Source organism: Rhea pennata, chromosome 8 (assembly GCF_028389875.1).
Source record: "Rhea pennata isolate bPtePen1 chromosome 8, bPtePen1.pri, whole genome shotgun sequence".
Classification (NCBI taxonomy): Eukaryota; Metazoa; Chordata; class Aves; order Rheiformes; family Rheidae; genus Rhea; species Rhea pennata.
In genome coordinates, this window is record NC_084670.1 from 36,593,528 (window position 1) to 36,614,093 (window position 20,566).

The 20,566-nt window shown below is 46.4% G+C and overlaps 1 protein-coding gene across 1 annotated transcript; it reads left to right on the forward strand.

Moving 5' to 3' along the window:
- Positions 1-207: 207 nt before the first annotated feature.
- On the forward strand, positions 208-10,893 carry LOC134143734 (ATPase family AAA domain-containing protein 2-like). The gene is made up of 16 exons (XM_062582026.1): positions 208-242; positions 470-581; positions 809-924; positions 1,618-1,792; positions 2,481-2,569; positions 2,942-3,101; positions 3,905-3,995; positions 4,439-4,753; positions 5,474-5,600; positions 5,966-6,149; positions 6,929-7,114; positions 7,798-7,933; positions 8,093-8,236; positions 9,217-9,326; positions 9,925-10,053; positions 10,852-10,893. Exons 1-16 carry the CDS (start codon positions 208-210, stop codon positions 10,891-10,893), a joined length of 2,151 nt encoding a protein of 716 aa, XP_062438010.1.
- The last annotated feature ends 9,673 nt before the right edge of the window (positions 10,894-20,566 follow it).

The following is a 20,566-nucleotide window of genomic DNA, read 5'->3' on the forward strand; positions in this document are numbered from 1 at the left end:
GCCATATGAAAATAAATCAGACTTGTCAGAAGCACTGTGGTGGGGGTTTTTCAGTCACTCAACTCCTGACACGTCTTTCCTCTTGGAACTGAGATCACTAGTTCTGCCTGGAAGCGTTCCGAAACAAGGAAGCTTCCCAACCAAGTGTTCATGGCCCTATTGCTGACAAAGGCTCCTTGGATTCTGTGAGCAGCTAGAGCACGGAGAATGACGGCTATTGCTGGGTCTGAGCACTTAGGGATGTAAAAATGATCACTCAGCTAGTCTAATGCCACACAGGCCCACCCGTCTTTCTTTACTCTTGGTTATTGAAGACAAATCAATTCCCATGACTATTTTACTTTCTGGGAAGTTTATGCAAGTTTGTAAGTGCTCCTGCCCTCCCTTGCCAACATGAAAGAAACCGGAATCCCTCCAGCTGCATGTTCATTCAGAAGGCGCCTTTCCCTTTCTCCTTCATTCACACCAGGTGTCTTCCCCAGAACTCTGGGGGAAAGGGATTTGAGAGAAATGGCAAGAATCCAAAGAAAACTGGAACAGATGTGGCTGATCCAGTCGATCCAGTGCAAATAGATGGCTCAGTAAGTATTTGTCACTTATGGCTTTGGTGGGGACTTTTCCAGGGCTGATGAAATCTTTGCGTGCTGGGCTGTCTATGGCTGCCTCGGGTCACAGTTTTCTCTGAAGGAACTTCAAAGCTGTCCTCAGCATCTCCTTTCTGCTGGCAGATGACAATTTCTGATGAAGCCTTTCCTCAGGGGCAGCTTTCTCTAACCTACGAACTGTGTTCTGTTGAATTTCTCTTCAGGTGCGGTTTGATGGCGTGGGGGGTCTCTCTGACCACATTTCAGCTTTGAAAGAGATGGTCATTTTCCCGTTACTTTATCCGGAGTTCTTTGAGAGATTCAAACTGCGACCCCCAAGGTAACGGAAGGCGCATTAGAAGTGCACAAGCTAACACCGCCGTGCTCAGGAGAATAGGAACCTGAGGTGTTCGTACAGCTGGGTGCTTCAAAAGTTGTGGTCACCCCTGCTGAGATTTTGCAGGGGTGTTAAGAAGTGATGTCTTCAAAATGGAACAAATCCGGACTGTATTAGGCAGACTCCTATGCCTTGCCATAGTTAAAGGCTTGGTGGCTGCTCTCTTACAATGAGAATCAGTCCTGTAAGCCTTAGGACTTCCAACTGAAACGTTGCTGCGCCTGTGATGCTTAGACTAAAATAAAAATAGTCTGCTTCTTACATAGTTATATTGGTTCTGTGCTGTGAGATGCAATCACTCACAGAGAGCTTACTGTTGGGGTGCATTCTTTTTAACATGAATGTGTTCTTCTCTTTGGGAGGAGGGGTAGTGTTCATTGATTTAATGGCTAAGAGAAGGCTGTTAGTGTCAAGTCTTGCCTCTTGTGAGAGCTTGCACCTGTTTTGACTTTTCTGCCACTTGAGCTCTGCCTGCTGCTACTCCTGGAAGTACTGGAAGTGTTTTAGTTAGGAGGAAAGGCTTGTTTGCTTTAGGGGTGGGGCTTGTAGTAGGCACTTTTTGGTGTTTTGGTCAGAGCCATGCAACTCTCTCCTTTTTCATTATTTATTTATTTATATTTTCATTTTTCGTTACAGAGGCTGTCTATTCTATGGCCCACCAGGGACTGGAAAGACCCTGGTAGCTCGGGCACTTGCTAACGAATGCAGCCAAGGCGACAGGAGAATTTCCTTCTTCATGAGGAAAGGTGCTGACTGCCTGAGTGAATGGGTGGGAGAATCTGAGTGCCAGCTCCGTTTATTATTTGAGCAGGTAAGGTGGAAATGTGCACTCTGTTGTGTCAGAGCGGTGCTGGAGTAGTTCTGTGCTGGATGTCTTCCCGGAGAACTCGGTCTTCTGCGTATTTGGTTGGTTTCTCCCACTGAAGTGGGAATGTTAGTGTTTCCTTTCTCAGTGTCATCCTGCTTTGGATCAGCGGCTTGGAATCTTGCAGGTGTGCTGGCAAAGACGTATCAATAAGCAGGAGAATTCACTAGATCAAAGATTCCCTCCTCCTCCTGCTCCCCTGCCATACTACACAGACACACACACAAAACAAAAAAAAAACACCCTCACCCCACCCCCCAAAAAACAAAAACAAACAAACAAACAAAAAAAAAACCCCAGCACATGGTCATTGAATCATTGCACTGGCAGCTTGCCTCCAGAGCCTGTAACTGAGTTACTGAAGGCCTGACTCTGCTCTCTGGTTGCCCAGCAGCTGTGCAAATTCCTGGAGCCATCTGTTCCCAGGAGCAGTCACAGCTGCTTGGCGCAGGCTGCTGGCTTCTGTTACTTGTGCCACTTACCCCTTTGTCTCAGAGAGCAGAGGTCCCTGATGGTGCTCTGAAAGTCCAGGGCTGGTGACTTTGCAGCCACAGTGTTTTTTCATGCCTGTCCCCTTTGAGTAGTGCTGTGTTCTACCTAGGCCACAGTTGCAGTGTCTGCACTTTCCTTCCAGGCCTACAAGATGCGGCCTTCAATTATTTTCTTTGATGAGATAGATGGTCTTGCCCCTGTGCGGTCCAGTCGCCAGGATCAAATTCATAGGTATGGCACTTTTCTTTCTTCTTTTCTCTTTCTTTTCTTCTGCATTTACACACAATCTGTTTGATTTCTGCAAAAAGAAGACCAGCCTGGTGCCTTTACATGACACACTAATTCATGCTGAAATCTTAGAGCACCATGATGCTCAGCCTCAGGTGATTTTACACACCGGAGCTGAAAAGCACGTGCTAAGCTGGGTGTCAGCACAAGGTCTCTGGTTACCCTGTGTGCTGTTTGTTTGTCTTGACGTGAGTCCTTCCACTAACCAACATCTCATCCAGAAGAGCTTATCCTTTGGAGTGGCCACTGGAGAAAGTCATGCCGAATGGAGCAGCACTTCCCAAACCAGTGAATCAACCCTTCTTCTTTTGTTAGTTCTCTTGTCACAACGCTTCTGGCGCTTATGGATGGCTTAGAGAGCAGAGGAGAGATTGTGGTCATTGGAGCCACCAACAGACTCGACTCCCTAGACCCTGCTTTGCGGAGGCCGGGTCGTTTTGACAGAGAGTTCCTTTTCGCCTTGCCCAATAAAGAGGTAAGACCCCTTTTAGTCACCCTCCTGCTAATGTGGCCAAGTCTTTCTTTGCAAGACAACCGTGCACCCACGCAGTACCACAGAGCAGGGAAGAAGGGAAGAAATGGTGCCCACGTGTTTGTCTGCTCTCATGAGCAGCAGAGAGGGTAGCATGAAACAGAGTTATCGTATGATTCGCTCCTGTAGAAGTCATCTCAAAATCCCTCCTGTGATTAGTCCTTGTAGCAGGGAACACTTGAGTGCATCTCTGGCAAAGATCGGAGGTGAAACACAGGCAAAGCCTGACATTTTCTGGGCTAGCGCTTTGAGCCACAGTTTTCGTTCCTCTTGGTAGGACTTGTAGCAACTTGAAAGAGAGCACTGGCACTACTTTGCAGAACAACCTGTGAGAACGGCAGACTTGATTAACTGATGAGTCCGTCACCATGAAGTTTTGCTGAATTGGAGAGGGTCTTCTCTGAGGATTTGAGAATCTTCTCTGAGGAATCTCTTTCCACCTAAGCTTTAGACTACCTTTTTTTCCCCCAAGAGCATTCAGTCTCATACCTGTGGAGACTCGCCTCTTTATAGATGCCGGAAATGCCTTTCGTTTGCTTCCTGCTCCTCACAAAGAGCTGAACGTGGCAAACTGAGAATCACTGAACTTGGGAGAGCAGGCAGTGCGTTAAGAGAACTCTAAAGTTCCTGCCTTTCTAGCAGTGTAAAACTGGCAGTTATATGAACGGGAGAGTGTTTGTGGGGTTGTTTGTTTGTTTTTCCCTGAGAGACGAACGTAAAGCAAAACGCTATCGTTTTGTATGTAGGCTCGAAAAGAGATTCTCAAGATTCACACGAGAGCCTGGAGCCCTAAGCCGCTGGATGCATTTCTTGAGGAGCTGGCTGAAAAATGTGTTGGTAAGATCAAAAATGCATTGAGCACCTGCACGTGACTGCATGCTGAAAGAGTCCAAGCTTGTACCAGGCAGTAAGCAAGCCCCTGTGCCTTGCCACAGAATTTGCCCCTGAGCCGGCTGGCAGGACTTGGTTGCTACCACGGTGGCAGGTTCCTGTCCACTTGCCTTGTTTTGTCTCTCAGAACACCAAAGGGTTTGGGGGGCATCTTCCTCAGCAGCAAAAAGTTTGCTCTCACAGGGGCTTCCTAAGCACAGGATATCCAGCTGCAAACCCCATAAAGGAACTGCTCTGCAGAGCGGTAACTCTTTTCAAATCACCCGCTGAACAGTTCCTGTTTGGGCCGCAGACAGAGACTTGACAAGCTGCCCTTTGGCAGCCATGTCCCTGACTTCTTTGTGCTGCCTGAGACTGACATGACACTGCATTCTTGTCTTGCTCATTAGGATACTGTGGAGCCGACATTCAGTCTCTCTGTGCTGAAGCTGCCCTCTGTGCTTTGCGCCGACACTACCCACGGATATACACGAGTCGACAGAAGCTGCAGATAGACATCGCTGCCATTGAAGTAGCAGCAAGAGATTTTGCGGAGGCTCTGCGGAAGATTGCACCAGCTTCGCAGAGGGCTGTGGCTTCGCCCGCGCAACCGCTGTCAGCCGTTTGTAAGCCACTGCTTCAGAGGACTCTGGAGAGACTCCTAAAAGCGTTACAGAGAGTGTTTCCCCAGGCAGCGCTTGCACTAAAGAAGGACCAGCAGCCAGGTAGAACAGTAACATCACTGCCTTCAAATTCTGCCACAGCAAACACTTCCAGCTGGTGCAGGCAGCAGAAACCAATCTTTCAGTCATGGTGGGATTGGTCTCAAACGGTAGAAACTTCTCGTTTGCCTATGCATGCCTTTACCTCAGGAATATCTGGAACAGAGTGCTGCCTAGCTTGTACTGCGGCTTCTGAAGCGCTCCATGCTTTGATCAATGGAGGTCGCTGACTGGTTCTATGCTGATTGCTTGAGGCTGTCCTACCGCTACTATGAACTAGTGGAACTAAGGAGAGCTGCTAGATTCTTTCCTCTGGGTAAAAGAGAGGCAGAAAAGCACTGAGGAAAGGCAGGTGGAGAGGCGAGGGGGTTGGCAGAAACATGCCGCCTGAGTTGTCCACCTTCCGCTACCTCCTCCTCGAGTGACCTTTGAGAGGCTGCATTTAGAAGACACCCTGGTCTCTATATGCCAGCTCTGCAGTCCTCGGACAAATGGGCGTTTGCTGCCGCCCCGTTCCCTTAGTTGCCACTCGCTTACTGTGGGCTCCGGCTCCAGAAAGAAGTGACCTTGTTGGGTGCTTTAGGTGTCTAGCGTTCAGTGTGTGCCTGCCCAATGAAGGAAGACAAGACCCTGGCTTTCAGCACTCATTTCAAAGCTGTAGGAGTGCAAGGGAGGCAGGTGTGGGCTCTTCTGGACAGTTAACAAACCTCTCTTGTCTTTCAGACGGTGCAAATCCTATCTTAGGAAACGGCTGCATGTATAGTCATGAGGTGTCACCTTCAGGTTTTGCAGAGGAGCTGTTTCATCAAACGGCCAGTCCTCAGAAGGAAACGTTCCTTCACTTGAACAGGTAAATGTCTGTGTGCTTTGGATTGCAGTTCTTTGGCTTGCTGCGTCCTTGCCGGCGGTCTCGGCTGTGGAACTGGGAGGGGGGTAGACCCAAATGCTTCTGACAGGCGTGTTTCGTAAGAATAAAGCAAGAATCACTAACAGCCCATGGGGGAAGGGGTGCCTCAATGAGAATAACTGAATTAAAAAAATGTCTTGCAGTTCCATGTCCTTCCTGATCACAGAGCAGTTTCTCACCTCCTGTAGTGTGGAGAGTATTTGAGGAGGAAAAAGCAAAAAGCAAGGAAAAAGGAGAAGGGACTGAACAGCTGTGTCTTTACTGATTACTTTGTTTTCAGAGTGCCTGCTTTCTTCTTGTTGTTCTAGAGATGCTTACTGCCAGCCCACGTGTTACAGGCCAAGGTTCTTAATAGCTGGAGAGCCCGGATGCGGGCAAAGTTCTCACCTGGCTCCTGCAGTAATACACGCGCTGGAGGAGTTTGCAGCTTACACGCTGGACCTGCCGGCTCTCTTTGTTAGTAGCACGTCGCCTGAAGAAAGATGTGCACAGGTATCTCTTCTCTCTTGCATTAACAGGAGTACTCTTCTAGCTGGGTACAGTTACAAAATGCAGCTAATACTGAGCCGGTAGCACTGCAGTCTATGTCGTAAAGGCAAGGACTCCCAGAACGCTTTATACTTGTGCACCTGTGTCTTTTGTTTACCTGGAGAAACTGAGCTAGAGTTAGTTGTGTTTAGCTCAAGGTGAGAGTAGAATGCAACATACAGGCTGAGTGCCGTTCTATTCCTTTTGCCTCTTGGGCAGGGAGCCGACTCTGTTGTTTGGCATCGCTGTATTTTCACAGGTTAACCCTTAGTAGAAGCACTTGAGAGCCGTGCAAGGGAGAATAGACGTGTTCCGTGGCTGGGGGCTCATCAGTCACAGAAAGGCAACATCTCCTTCTGGGTTATGTGACACTGGCATCCGTGGCCACCGAGCCGCAGTGCCTAACTAGTGCCCGGATATACTGCTGGTGCGTTCCATCCTGGAACAGCAACTGCCTGAGTGCTGGTCACCTGATCAGGTGCCCAAAGGTATTCAAGCCCAGAAAGGATGCTTGCCGCTCTGTTCATGGGGTAGATGCACTGCCACGTGGACTGGGCTGTAAGGAGTCACCTTACGTCTAAGCAGCTTGGAAATCAGGTCTCTTTCTAGTCTTGTGGCTTTCTTCCGACCTTTTCCCATCAGGCACTGGTATTTTGTAGCATGTGTTGACTGATAACGGTGTTGCTTCTTAGCAGCTTATTCTGTGTGGTTCAGAATTCTTATGCAAACTCCCATTTTACTAGTTGATCCGAGAAGCCCAGAGGACAGCGCCAAGCATCCTTTATGTGCCTCGTATCCACGTATGGTGGGAGGCTGCTGGCGTCACACTGAGAGCTACGTTTACAACGTTATTGGAGAACATTCCAGCATATGCTCCAGTTTTGTTGCTTGCAACGTCAGATGTATGTCACGCAGAGCTCGCCCAAGAGGTATTTCGATTGCTGCTTTTCCTGCTTTTTTCTGTCTCGGTGGAACTTGCCTCTCCAGTAAGCGCCTGGCTACTGCGCTGCCCAGAGCAGAGGGATCCTGATGTTACCAGGGCAGCCTGCCTGAATCTTTGGAAATTTGCTTAGGCAGTAATCACGACTGAACATGTTTGTCTACCAGACTTTTGAAGTCAAGAGCTTCCCTTTGACCCAGCCTTCTCCACCCCTATGGCCTTCTCAGACAGATGCCTGAATTCCCTCCTGGACAATAATCCCCGTGACTTCCACACAGTTATTGACCTGCTTAGTCAAGCGTACGCAGTGCTTGCATTGTAAAGGGTAAAAAACATGCTTTCTAAAATGATTTCTTGCGACAGCCTGCCGTTTCCAAAGGCGGCTGTTACACTGTTAACAGCGGCAATTAATTTAGACTTTTCATGCCTCAACAGAAATGATCATTCTTATTTCATGCAGGCCAAAGAGTCCTTCAAAGATGATGTTTTAGGATGCCACGGAAGCCTATTAAAAATCTAGGCCTACTTGAAGGCCAAGTAGCTGACTTGCTGTAGCTTCTCTTGTACTCAAATCATTAGCCAGCCTATTCCGAAAAGGCACTCATGTTCTTGGAGGTGAACCTGAATTTCTGTAGCCTTATATCTGCAATGTCTTTCCTCCTCCCGCCTAAGGTCCGAGATTTATTTTCTGAGGCTTATGGAGAAGTTTTCCATGTCCAGTTGCCGGACGAGGAAGAAGGCAGAAAGTTCTTTGAGGACTTGCTTTTAAATCAAGCTGCTCAACCTGCTGCCTCCAAAAGGAAAGCAGGTGAGGAGCGTTTACAAGGAGGGCTTTGCTTACTGTTATGGGAGCAGCCATTTGGCATTTGTCTGGGCAACAGATTGTCGAGCAATAACCTTTAGAAGGCTTGCATGCTTTAGTGTGCTTTGAGTACTGCTGTCTAAAACACCTTCTGGCTGACTGCAGCTTGTCAGGAACACGGCGTACAGCCTGCAGCATCTCCACCGGAGCCTCGACTGCCAGCAGAGGAGCAAATGAAACAGTTTGAGGAGCAAGCAGAGGAGACATTGCCAGCAGGGCCTCTACCTTCCCATACACCCTTCCCAAGTGGCAAGTGGCATTTTTTTTTTTTGCCTTTCCTGCATAAGCTGCTAATGCCATTGCTACCCTCCCTGTTCTCACTGCAAACTCCCTCTTTCCCATGATGCTTTTGCTTCCTTTTCCTCTTCCTTTCCTTCCGACCTGCCTCCCCTGCGCCCAGACAGAGAGCAGTGTCTCGCCCTGTGATTTCCAGTTCAAAGGATTAGACCTGCCAACTCAAGTGGCAAAAAGAGGGGAGCAAGAGTAACAGCTATCTGAAGACAAGACCATTGTTTCTTCCCTGCCCTCTGCTTTTCCCATGAGAAGGACAGCAGGGAACAAGGGGCTGGGCTTTCTCCCCGCTAAGGCCCAGGGTATGACATTGTGTGACAGCTCCTTATCCTGCTGGCAGGACTGGGAATTCCGTCACTGGTTTCATCCATGAGTTTTGGGCAATGTTCAGTGAATGCCAACATTGGTGTCTTATCCTGGAAGGCATAAGCACAAGGTTGGTTGTAAAGCAAGTGAACTGAATCTGCAAGCATACGAGCAGTAAGTGCTTAAGGAGCATTTCCCCTTCTCCAGCAAGTATTCCCTTAAGACTGCCTCTTTAACTCTTCCCACCGTTGAAGAAGAGCTTGCGTGCAGTGGCTCTTCAGCTTCTCCTCTACATTAGTTCCTGCAGTAAGACAGTAAGCAACCTGTCCTGCTGAGATAAGCTTCCTTTGTGGTAAAGCGTTCTGCCTGAAGTCTGAGCTGTGCATAAAATCCTGCAGCTGACTATTCTGTGAATGACATTCTGTAATCCGTTCCTCTTCTTTTAAAATCAAAAGGCCAAATGACCCCCTTCCCTTGCTCCCCCTTCTTTCTCAAGGTGCCTATGTAGTGGGACAGCACAGGGCTACTTCAGTGCCCTTGGTCCCTCTCCTGGTACTCCACGTCAGGTGACGATGCTAGAATTGACTGCATCGGTAATGTTTTGGTTTGCGCTTTCTGATGTCCCTGTGCAGCTGTATCAAGCAGAAAACGCAGAAGCAACGCATCACCGTCAGTCAGCGTAGCAGAGAAGAGGAGGAGATTCCCATCCAGCGAGGAGAATGAGACTCACGTCTGTTTAAGGGTAGGTTGGAGCTGACCGCCCTGCCTTTGCTTCCTGATCTGCTTCAGACACTTGAGCTGTTCTGCCAGCACGGCTGTACACATGTAGGCAGCTCCTGGGTCAAGAGAAGGAGCTGGGGAGGCTCCTGTTTGCAGCTGTCCGCAGCATTTCCAGGAGACCTGTGGCCTCTCTCCCAAACAGTGCCTCGTACTGCAGCAGTACGATCTAATCAAATGCAGTCGTGACTTTGCTGCGGCAGCCTCTACCCCTTACTGTGCACTGGGCCACAGCAGTTGCTGCTGTTCTGGAAGAAGTTGCTTTGCCGTTAGGATCGTTCATGGGATAGACTGGGAAGTAACACAATGCTAGGCTTGTAACACAGCCTAAGGCTTGCTTTTTCCCTCGGAGGTAGGACCAATTCACCCATTTCTTTCCCCCCAAAATCCAGTGCAATCTGTAGTTTTGTTCTTGAAGTTTCACTCGTATTGTATTTTGCAGAAAAAGAAAGCAGGATGCGAGTTGTGTTAGACTGTCCTGGTTTAGTTACTGACGACACCCAGAGCCTGTTTGAAAGAGCTCATGCGCTCTTGCACTTGTCTTGTCTCCCTTCCTCCTTCAGCAACTGCTGAGTGCTGCTGCTGGGATAATAAAGAAGTTCAGCATCTTTCACCGGGAAAAACTACATGTTATGCTCAGCCAGTGTATTTACCGGCATCGACAAGACGATGACAAGACTCAGTTAATAGAGGTAGTATTTCTCACGGCACTTCCGATCGCTGTTACACCGCTCCTGCACGGGTACAGTGTGGGTATCGTGTCTTCATCTCAATCTTTGTCTCTTTACCGCATAGTAGTCCGTGTAATATCGGAGTGGTTCATCTCTGCCTGGGAGAACTCGGTGCATGCTGCAAAGCCATTGTTGCGTTTGGCATGGCTGTTGGCAGTTTCAGCAGGGCTAAGACCGAGCCGGAAGACAAGGGATTGCACGCACACAGCCCTTTCAAAGCAGTTCACCCTGGAAGTTGTGAACAGCTTTTCTGTCGGGCCTCTCCTTGGGGAGGGGGCTGTGAAAGAAGGGCCCTGGTCTCCGTTTGTCACTACCCCTTCCTCCCCTTGCAGGCAGGCAAGCATGGTAAGGAGCTGGGAAGAGATTTTTCTTTAGTGCCGCCACCATAACTCTTCTAGACTAGCACGTGCGAGCGTCTTGAATTGCGCACAAAGGGAGATTTCTGCCTCGGCTGGTGCTAGATAGGCCAGAAATTCCGGCTTCACATTCAAGAGCCAGGAGGCAAAATTGGTTGTGCCTCTGCAGTTTGCCTTGAGAAGAGGAGGTCCCTTCTCCTAAGCCCTGCTCGTCTCCATCCCGTCTCGCACACCTGACAAAGAGGATGTCTCTCCTCAGCACACTTTTTGCAAGCACTGCTGATCCAGGCTCCCTCTCTTCCTCTGCTTGGGACACGTGGGGGTGCCTCTAAAGCCAGAGGGGCTAAAAAGACATTGTGATGGTTTCAGCACACCTAGTTGCCCTGTATTCTTTCCTTTTTAGGAAATGAAGAAGGAAATTGGAACGTTCCTTGGTGCCAACTAGTGTGAGCTTCTGAAGACTGACTCCAGCTCCGTGATGTTTTGTTTTAGTTGTATGCTGCCTGCTTCTCTGGGCCTGATTCAGTCACGAGAGCTTTGGCTCCATCTGAACATAAGGAAAGACTTGTTTATTGTGAGGGCATCAGCACACTGGAGCAGATTGCCCAGAGACGTTGCGTAGTCTCTACCCTTGAAGCTGTCTGGATGGGGTGCAGGGCAACGTGCCTGGTGTGACCCTGCTTGAGCAGGGGGGTTGGACTAGCTGATCTCCAGAGGTCCCTTCCAACCGCAACCATTCTGTGCTGCCGCGATTCTGTTTATATATATAACATGTATATATGTATGTGTGTGTGTGTATGTCCAACTTTCACCAGTGTATCTCCTATTACTTACAAAGTCTAATTTATTAAAAGGGGTTGGTAACATTTATATTCGTAAAGGTGTGTCCTACCTTCAAAGTGATAAATGGGAACTCTAGAACATCACTGTGTATACGCAATACATTGTACAGTCAAAATAGTCCTCTTTTGACGGAAATGTAGACAAATAACTTGTTGCTGGGAGACTAGCTCTGTGTGAATACTGAGTAATGTAAAATCAGCTAGTCTAAGGAAAATAAAAATAATCTGGAACAAGCCCAATACGTGAAATGTGTGATCCTAGAAGGTATTCTAAAGGACTGTACCTATTCTCAGACAAACTTCATTGCTTTAAAACTGGAATTTTATGTGCTAGAATAAAAGAGCAGAAGAACCTCTGGAGAGCAGTAGTGGATTATGGTGGGGACTATGAGCCCCTGTTGTACCGGTGGAAAAGCAAGCACGTGCATTAGCACAGGACCTTAGCAATGTTTTGCCTGAAATGCACTGTGCAATACTAATCATCTAGACTCCGGTTTGCAAAACTCCAGCACATGTGCTGAGAGTGACTCCTAGCATAGTCTTGCTTTCACCAATCTATGATGCAGACAAACTTTGTCCTTTTAGTTTAGAAAGACAAGAGTTAAGATGGGATATGCCTGTTATCAATCAATATATCAGCGGCCGAAGAGAAGAGCTGAAATTTAAAATACGCAAAAGATCAGCAGATGCTTCAGTTTAAAATGTAACCTGCAGATGTAGTGATTGAAGTAGTGGGAAATAAGACTCAACACAGTTGCGGTTCTTACAAACATACACTGATTTTTCTAATGGTGTTGAGACACTGAAGTTCAGCTTCCACTGAAATGTTTTTGAAATTTATATTAATAATTTAAAATAGAGAGAACTCTAAATACGGAACCATAAAACACAGATAAATAGAAGACCATTACACTAGCCATATTTGGAAGGTTATGTAGAGAGCACAAAACTCTAATCACAACAAAATCTAACTGTTTCAATGCTGTTTTGAAGCATATATTTCATATAACCTCAATGCTATCAAAAAGGCTGCTGCAAGACGGCACCACAGTATTTTGGGTGATGACATTACCGTGTCATAATAATGATTTTTTTTCTTCGTGTAAGTATAAAATAAAATAGCTGTGGATATAAGAAATGACCTTATTTGAAGACAATGTGTACAAGAAAGAATCTTTAATGCATTTTACTTATGGATTTTCTGCATTTCTATACAATTAAATACTTCATTCTGGACGAAGCTCTAGCCTGGGATGTGTTTCGTTCTGTCGTTTCTCTTTCTGTGGTGTGGACTACTTACAAAGGATTGTTTTCTTGGATACGTTCATCAGAATAATTTTGATTTATATTTAAATCAAATAAGGTTGACTCCAAGTACCAATACATGAGGAACAAGAATTGTGTTTCAGTGAGGACAGTAAAATATGAGTTTGTTCCAATTTCAATCTATTTTAATAGGGGAGGAACCCAACTTTTGTTAAGAAACTAAACTTTTTATTTTAATCGTTACTGAATTGAGTTCGGCCAGGAACCCCAAAGCACCCTTACTTAGCCAGGCATCCCAGCCAGAGCTCCTGGGGTTTCAGTCAGCGCGCAACTGACGGATGAGACAGTAATCTGAAATTGAGACTTGTCAGTGGCTTTCCAGGGCTGCCAAGAAACTAGGTGGGCAAGCCAGCATGAAACGGGCAAACGTCCAGGGAAAACCTGCCTGACAAGTCAGGCTCTTGCATAGCCTGCCTGGGCTCTCCAGAATTTTTTTAACATCTGCCTCTGCAGTATTTTTCAGTTTTACAGGTCTACATTCTCCGAAGAAAAACTGTGAAGTCAGGGAGTCTTTGGAGCGTGCTTCATCCCTAGGAATATTAAATAATAGCAAATAACAAATAAACTCTCTGCGACATGGCTTCCTTGCTATTTAGAACAGCTTTGAGTCTAGGTCTGTAAGACACAAGATCTAGAAATAAGTTATAAAGCTCTTGTACTGTAAAAGGAATGATAAAGAGTACATAATGTTTACAAGCTTATTTTCCTTTTTAGCTGGTATTGGTTTTTTGTGATGGGGTAATTTCACGTTTATTTCCAAATACTGTAAGAAGTCTGTTGCTGAAAATGGGTTGTGCCACGGACCAGGCGTATATTTCACTGGGAATGGGAAAATCACACTCCGCAAGATCAATGTTTTAGATAATTCCATCAGATTATAAATGGCCAACTCAAGAAACACACTGGGTATAGAAATATATATACATTTATATACATGTATACATCTAAACTGATTCTGTAGGATTAGTAATAAGACCAAGAACATAATTTAAGAATCTCGCCTCACTTGAGTCTAATAACAATTCTAAATTATATGCATCATAGGGTTCAGATGGGTGGTTTGGCTATGGATTCTCTCTGTTTTTTTTCTCACAGGAATGGCTATTCAGCGCCTCCTGCTGTGGACTAAACTCTCCAGTAAATTAGGTGCTTTATGTCTGTGGAATTTCTTATGCAGTATGAAGGAACCATTATGTGAAAATAAGCATTTTACTTCTACGGTGGACTACAGCATAGGCTGAAAAATAGGCTTTTCTTCCCCTGCCCACTGAAATTAACCTGACCTGGTATTTAAATTGTTCCATTTCCATAAGCTTATTGGTAACAGAAGAGGGTTTTTTTTTTTTTTTTGCCTTCCTTTTCTTATATTTTGTTTAATAAAAAGTGTGGTTTGTTGAAGGCAAAATCGTTAAGAGAACTGGCGTGGAGAGATGAACACTTTGAATCTTTGGCTAACCGCAGCCAGCACGCAGCCCCATGAACGCTGAGGGGTTCGCAATGTCCGATAGGTGCTGGCTGACCGGTGTTCATACAGTTTTCATCCTAATGAGAAGATATCTCTATCATTAAGAAAAAATTGCTCCTTTCTCCTCCAATTCTGTTCTAGTATTTCTTTTTTACAATACATTCATGGCATAGTCCCTCTTTCACCAAGCACAGTAGGGAAGCTCTGCATAGGATCTGCAAAGCAGAATTAGGTTGATGGCTTTGGGGTTGTCTACAAGGAGGCACCTGTGCACAGGCTCAGCTAAAAAGGCACTTTATAGCTCCAAAGAGCGTTCGTTAGCATCAGGATTTGCTGTAGGAGTTTGGGGCCTTCTTATGGTCATTGCTGTAAGTGGGAAAAAGCTTCCTTCTCTCCTTGCACAAGGGAAGACTTCTTACCACTAACACAGCCTAAACTAATGTCCATCATTGTCTCATTATCCCCACTGTCGCCTAGTTATGTTCCTGGGACATTTCATTTATTTTCTAAATTTGCACTGCACCTCCATTCCCTCTGCAGAGCCAGGAGGTGAGGCCCAGGTAAAGTTGGAGCTTTCAAGCCTCTCTGATGGACATCAGGTCAGAGAGGAGAGCATTTCTGAAGAGCTTCCTTCTCCTGGGCTGTAAACCTGGAGATGTTTCTCCATCTGTGGTCATTCAAAGCCATGCCTTGCAGGTTCTGCTCCAAAATCCCAGGACACAGTTCCAGAGGCCTCAGGGTCCACCCAGCTGAGGGGAATGAAAGCAAAGACTCTCTCTCACTGCCACCAGGCACCTGAAAAACCTATCAGAAGTCCTGCCTTGGATTCACTGAGAGTTTATCAAACTGGAAATACGGAGTGAAATGTTTATGACCCAGCAAACTGGAATTTTCCCAATTAAATTTTTGCTTGGAAATTTTCTAGTTGCTTCTAGGCAAGATTCACTTTAGCATTAGACAATATGGACAGTATGGGGGAGGATAATTAGACAAAAGTTAGGGATCATCAAATAGCCTGCTATTTCAAATAGTGAAATAAAGAATTGCACGAGGAAAGGGTGAAAATAAATAACAAAAACGAGCAATTTTTAAAAACATATAACAAATTAAAAATAAAAAGTAGTAACATATACAAATACCAAACATTATAGAAGTCTGAGGTCCTAGACTCTCCACAAAGATACGATCAGCTGGGAAATGAAAAGTATTAACTGGAGAGAGAGAAAAACTCCTACCTGCATCCAACATCATGCCCCTCAGAAATCCACTTATACCAGGTAGAATTGCAAAATGTCACGATTTAAGTAGGATCACAACACCTAGCAATGCCATGATACTATTTGGGGATCCACACTGTGAAAGAGTTACAGGATTATCCGCAATATTTTTACTGTGTACAGAGCCCAATTCAAATATGGATCAATACATCTGCAGAAAGTAAGACAAAACACTTTCCATACACAATAGGAGACAGGTTCTTGCAGGATGTATTAAAAAAAAATTACCAAAAAAACACTGTTACTATGAAGAAGGGTGCATAAAATCCCACTTCCATGAGCTAGGAAGCCTGATGTTTCATTCCTTTTTGATTCAGATCATCTATTCCAGTAAGTCAAAATTCCATCAGAATTCCAGGAAGTTTTTCTGCATCAGATACACCTTCCAAACATCCGGTTTCACATCCAAAATGCAGATTTGCCTACCTGACTGAACGAATATGGGCTTCTGGGTCAATCTTTCAATGGAATGAATAACTGTGGCTCCATTTAAAACAACAGAATTCTACTACTACGTGACAAAGAAAATCTTCTTTGAAGCACTTCAGAAGTTCAAGTCTCCTCCAAGAAGGTATGAGAAATGGAGGAAACAGTCCCTTTTCCTTCCCTCTTCTGCCCCCCCCCCCATCCCACAGCACTTCAGTCAGCATAATTCACCTAGAAAGGAAAAACAGAACTAAAAGAAAGAAACAAACCAACCAACCCTCTGTAAAACTTCCTGACTTTTTAAGGCATTTACTGATTTCCCAGCCTAAAAAAACAAACAAAAAAATCCACCCTAACACACCTTCCTCTTCATTGTACTGCCTTCCTGACGGCTGCGTGCCATGCACTTGAGCTTCCAGTAGCTAAGGGATGGACACACAACCGAGAGCACCGCTGAGACCAAGTTTGACCCTCCGGCGGTCCCGTCCCGTCCCGACCCCCAACACCGTCCGGGCCCCTGCCGCCACCGGCTCCGGCTCAGTTCCGACACCCGCCCCCTCCCCGTGGTCCTGCCTCGGGCTTCCCCTGGGATCCCTGCTCCCCCTCCCAGACACCGCCCCCCTCTGGCCCGGGGCGCCCCCCTCCTCCCCCCGCAGCCCCCTTTCCCGCCGCCCTCCGCGACCCGGCGCACCGCCAGCCCCGGCCCCAGCGCGCCCCGCTGGCGCCGCCTTGCCCAGGACGTTGCCATGGGCGCGGGCGGGCGCGGGACGCGCAGCGCGCACCCCCCGGCCCCGCTCACCTCCTCCGCGCTGCAGCCGCCCTGCCGCTGCCCGCGGGCGGCGCTCGGCCGCAGCTCCCTCGGCCCGGACCGGCCCCGGCGCCACCTCGCCCCGAAGGCTCCGCTCCTGGCCTCTGCCCACGCCGCCCCCGCCCCCGCCGTCACGGCCCGGGCCAGCAGCCGCCGCCCGTCGGCAAGCGGGCAGGAGTGGCGGCCCTCAGCGCCCGCGGGGCCAGCGGCGGCTGCCGGGGCCCCAGAGGCTGCCGCGCTCCTGAGAGCAGCGTCCTGAAGGCTCAAGGGAGAGCCCTGGAGCGCACCGGGGGCAAAGGGAGCGTTCAGGGGGCAACGGAACAAACGGAGAGCGGCGGGTGCGACAAGCAAACCAAACAAACAAGAAAAAGCAATGGCAGAGCAAACAGAACGATTCTGGGAGCCCCAAAAGGCAAAAGGAGGCCCTGGGGCACACCCAGAAAGCTCTGCGGCAGATGAGAAAGCTGAACAGAGAACTTTGTCGCATGCTGCAGAGCAAACACAAGGCCCTGAAGCACACAGCGGCCGTGGGGGCAACCCAAAATGTGACCTGAAGGCTCCTGAGGGCATCTGAGGGCAAACGCAGGGCTGTGGGGCAAACGAAAGCACAAACGAAGGGCCTCGGGGCACACCAAAGGGGCCATAAGGCACATCACAGCGCTCAGCGCGGCTGACTTAGCCTGGAGAAGGGACTCAGCCCGGAGAAGACTGAGGGGGATCTTATCAATGTCTATCAGTAGCTGAAGGGAGGGTGTCCAGGGGATGGGGCCAAACTCTTTTCAGTTGTCCCATGCGAAAGGACAAGAGGCGATGGGCACAAACTGAACCACAGGAAGTTCCTCTTGAATACGAGGAGGAATTTCTTTCCCGGGAGAGTGATGGAGCACTGGACCAGGTTGCCCAGAGAGGTTGTGGAGTCTTCCTCTCTGGAGATAATCGAAGCCTGCCTGGATGCAACCCTGTTTAACGTGCTGTAGGTGACCCAGCTTGAGCAGAGGGGTTGGGCTAGATGATCTCCAGAGGTCCCTTCCAACCTTACCTATTCTGTGATCGTAAGAAAAAATAACTAGCTTTTCTGATTTCTCACCTCTAGGTGTCACTCCAAGTTGCAGTAATATTGCAACTCTCTTAAAAGCTCTGTGTGAAATGCTTAGCAGTTTCCTTAATGCCTTCCAATTCTCTGTTTAAAAATTCATTAGTAGCTTAGGAAGCTTATGGTCTTTTCAAAATAGGCTTATAATGAAAAATGTTAAACTTAACAATGTTTTCCCTTCTGGCCTGGCTCTTCACTAAGCTCTCAGGCATCCAGTGCCCATAAGAAGGCAGAAGGTCACTGTAGCCTTTAGTCTCTGATTATTTCCATGCCGATCATTTCTGTATTCTACCCTTACTGTAGGAAATATAAAGAGAAAAAGTACAAATAAACATGCGTATTTTTAAGGCATCGGGCACTTCCAGATGAGCTCTAAGTGGTTAAAAAAATACATGTAACATTTTAAGGGAATTATGTCCGTTGTCTCAGAAAGAAACAAAGGTATGGGGAGGCTATGTGTTTATTAAATGCTTACTACACCTGTATACAGACCTTTTCTCTACGCTTACCTCCAAATGTGAAGCTAAACTGAAATTTAAACTTACCTTTTTTTTTTTTTTTTTTTTTTTTTTTTTTCCTAAAAAGCATCCAGGAACCAGGAAATAGTAGTACATGCAGAGAAATGATATTTAGCATATAGTATGCATATGTCGATAATGCTATAATAAATAATGCTGTAATCTAAAAAAGGTCATCAGCTTTTTGTACATAGCTGTAGTTTGAGAGATCATCTGCTTACTTCAATTACAGACAAATATATTAAACCAGTAACAGATGTTATCTCCACAGTAATGAGCTCAGGAGCAACCGAATGTGGCACTAGCTACACTCTTGTGGAGGACCTCTTAGGAGTAAATTTTTCACTCTGAGTATGAGTGACTATTAGGTAGGCATGTTTAAAAGCAATTTCAGACTGGCATTTTTTGCACATAGATAGGGTTAATGAATGCTATTTCTGTCTGTGTCTTCCTCTCATATTTTCAGACATCAGCCTTTGCTCTTCCTTCAGACTGCATAGGTTGTTACCAGCTTAAGAGCAAACCAAAGCAAGCAGGCTATTTGATGATCCCTAACTTTTGTCTAATTATCCTCCCCCATACTGTCCATATTGTCTAATGCTAAAGTGAATCTTGCCTAGAAGCAACTAGAAAATTTCCAAGCAAAAATTTAATTGGGAAAATTCCAGTTTGCTGGGTCATAAACATTTCACTCTGTATTTCCAGTTTGATAAACTCTCAGTGAATCCAAGGCAGGACTTCTGATAGGTTTTTCAGGTGCCTGGTGGCAGTGAGAGAGAGTCTTTGCTTTCATTCCCCTCAGCTGGGTGGACCCTGAGGCCTCTGGAACTGTGTCCTGGGATTTTGGAGCAGAACCTGCAAGGCATGGCTTTGAATGACCACAGATGGAGAAACATCTCCAGGTTTACAGCCCAGGAGAAGGAAGCTCTTCAGAAATGCTCTCCTCTCTGACCTGATGTCCATCAGAGAGGCTTGAAAGCTCCAACTTTACCTGGGCCTCACCTCCTGGCTCTGCAGAGGGAATGGAGGTGCAGTGCAAATTTAGAAAATAAATGAAATGTCCCAGGAACATAACTAGGCGACAGTGGGGATAATGAGACAATGATGGACATTAGTTTAGGCTGTGTTAGTGGTAAGAAGTCTTCCCTTGTGCAAGGAGAGAAGGAAGCTTTTTCCCACTTACAGCAATGACCATAAGAAGGCCCCAAACTCCTACAGCAAATCCTGATGCTAACGAACGCTCTTTGGAGCTATAAAGTGCCTTTTTAGCTGAGCCTGTGCACAGGTGCCTCCTTGTAGACAACCCCAAAGCCATCAACCTAATTCTGCTTTGCAGATCCTATGCAGAGCTTCCCTACTGTGCTTGGTGAAAGAGGGACTATGCCATGAATGTATTGTAAAAAAGAAATACTAGAACAGAATTGGAGGAGAAAGGAGCAATTTTTTCTTAATGATAGAGATATCTTCTCATTAGGATGAAAACTGTATGAACACCGGTCAGCCAGCACCTATCGGACATTGCGAACCCCTCAGCGTTCATGGGGCTGCGTGCTGGCTGCGGTTAGCCAAAGATTCAAAGTGTTCATCTCTCCACGCCAGTTCTCTTAACGATTTTGCCTTCAACAAACCACACTTTTTATTAAACAAAATATAAGAAAAGGAAGAAAAAAAAGAAAAAACCCTCTTCTGTTACCAATAAGCTTATGGAAATGGAACAATTTAAATACCAGGTCAGGTTAATTTCAGTGGGCAGGGGAAGAAAAGCCTATTTTTCAGCCTATGCTGTAGTCCACCGTAGAAGTAAAATGCTTATTTTCACATAATGGTTCCTTCATACTGCATAAGAAATTCCACAGACATAAAGCACCTAATTTACTGGAGAGTTTAGTCCACAGCAGGAGGCGCTGAATAGCCATTCCTGTGAGAAAAAAAACAGAGAGAATCCATAGCCAAACCACCCATCTGAACCCTATGATGCATATAATTTAGAATTGTTATTAGACTCAAGTGAGGCGAGATTCTTAAATTATGTTCTTGGTCTTATTACTAATCCTACAGAATCAGTTTAGATGTATACATGTATATAAATGTATATATATTTCTATACCCAGTGTGTTTCTTGAGTTGGCCATTTATAATCTGATGGAATTATCTAAAACATTGATCTTGCGGAGTGTGATTTTCCCATTCCCAGTGAAATATACGCCTGGTCCGTGGCACAACCCATTTTCAGCAACAGACTTCTTACAGTATTTGGAAATAAACGTGAAATTACCCCATCACAAAAAACCAATACCAGCTAAAAAGGAAAATAAGCTTGTAAACATTATGTACTCTTTATCATTCCTTTTACAGTACAAGAG

What these genes read in the sequence shown, in the direction of transcription:
- LOC134143734 (XM_062582026.1), top strand. Translation starts at nt 208, where the DNA reads ATGACGGCTATTGCTGGGTCTGAGCACTTAGGGAT. An exon ending in TCCGTTTATTATTTGAGCAG is followed by an intron (nt 1,793 to 2,480) that starts GTAAGGTGGAAA and finishes CTTTCCTTCCAG; the next exon opens with GCCTACAAGATGCGGCCTTC. An exon ending in GCTGGCTGAAAAATGTGTTG is followed by an intron (nt 3,996 to 4,438) that starts GTAAGATCAAAA and finishes CTTGCTCATTAG; the next exon opens with GATACTGTGGAGCCGACATT.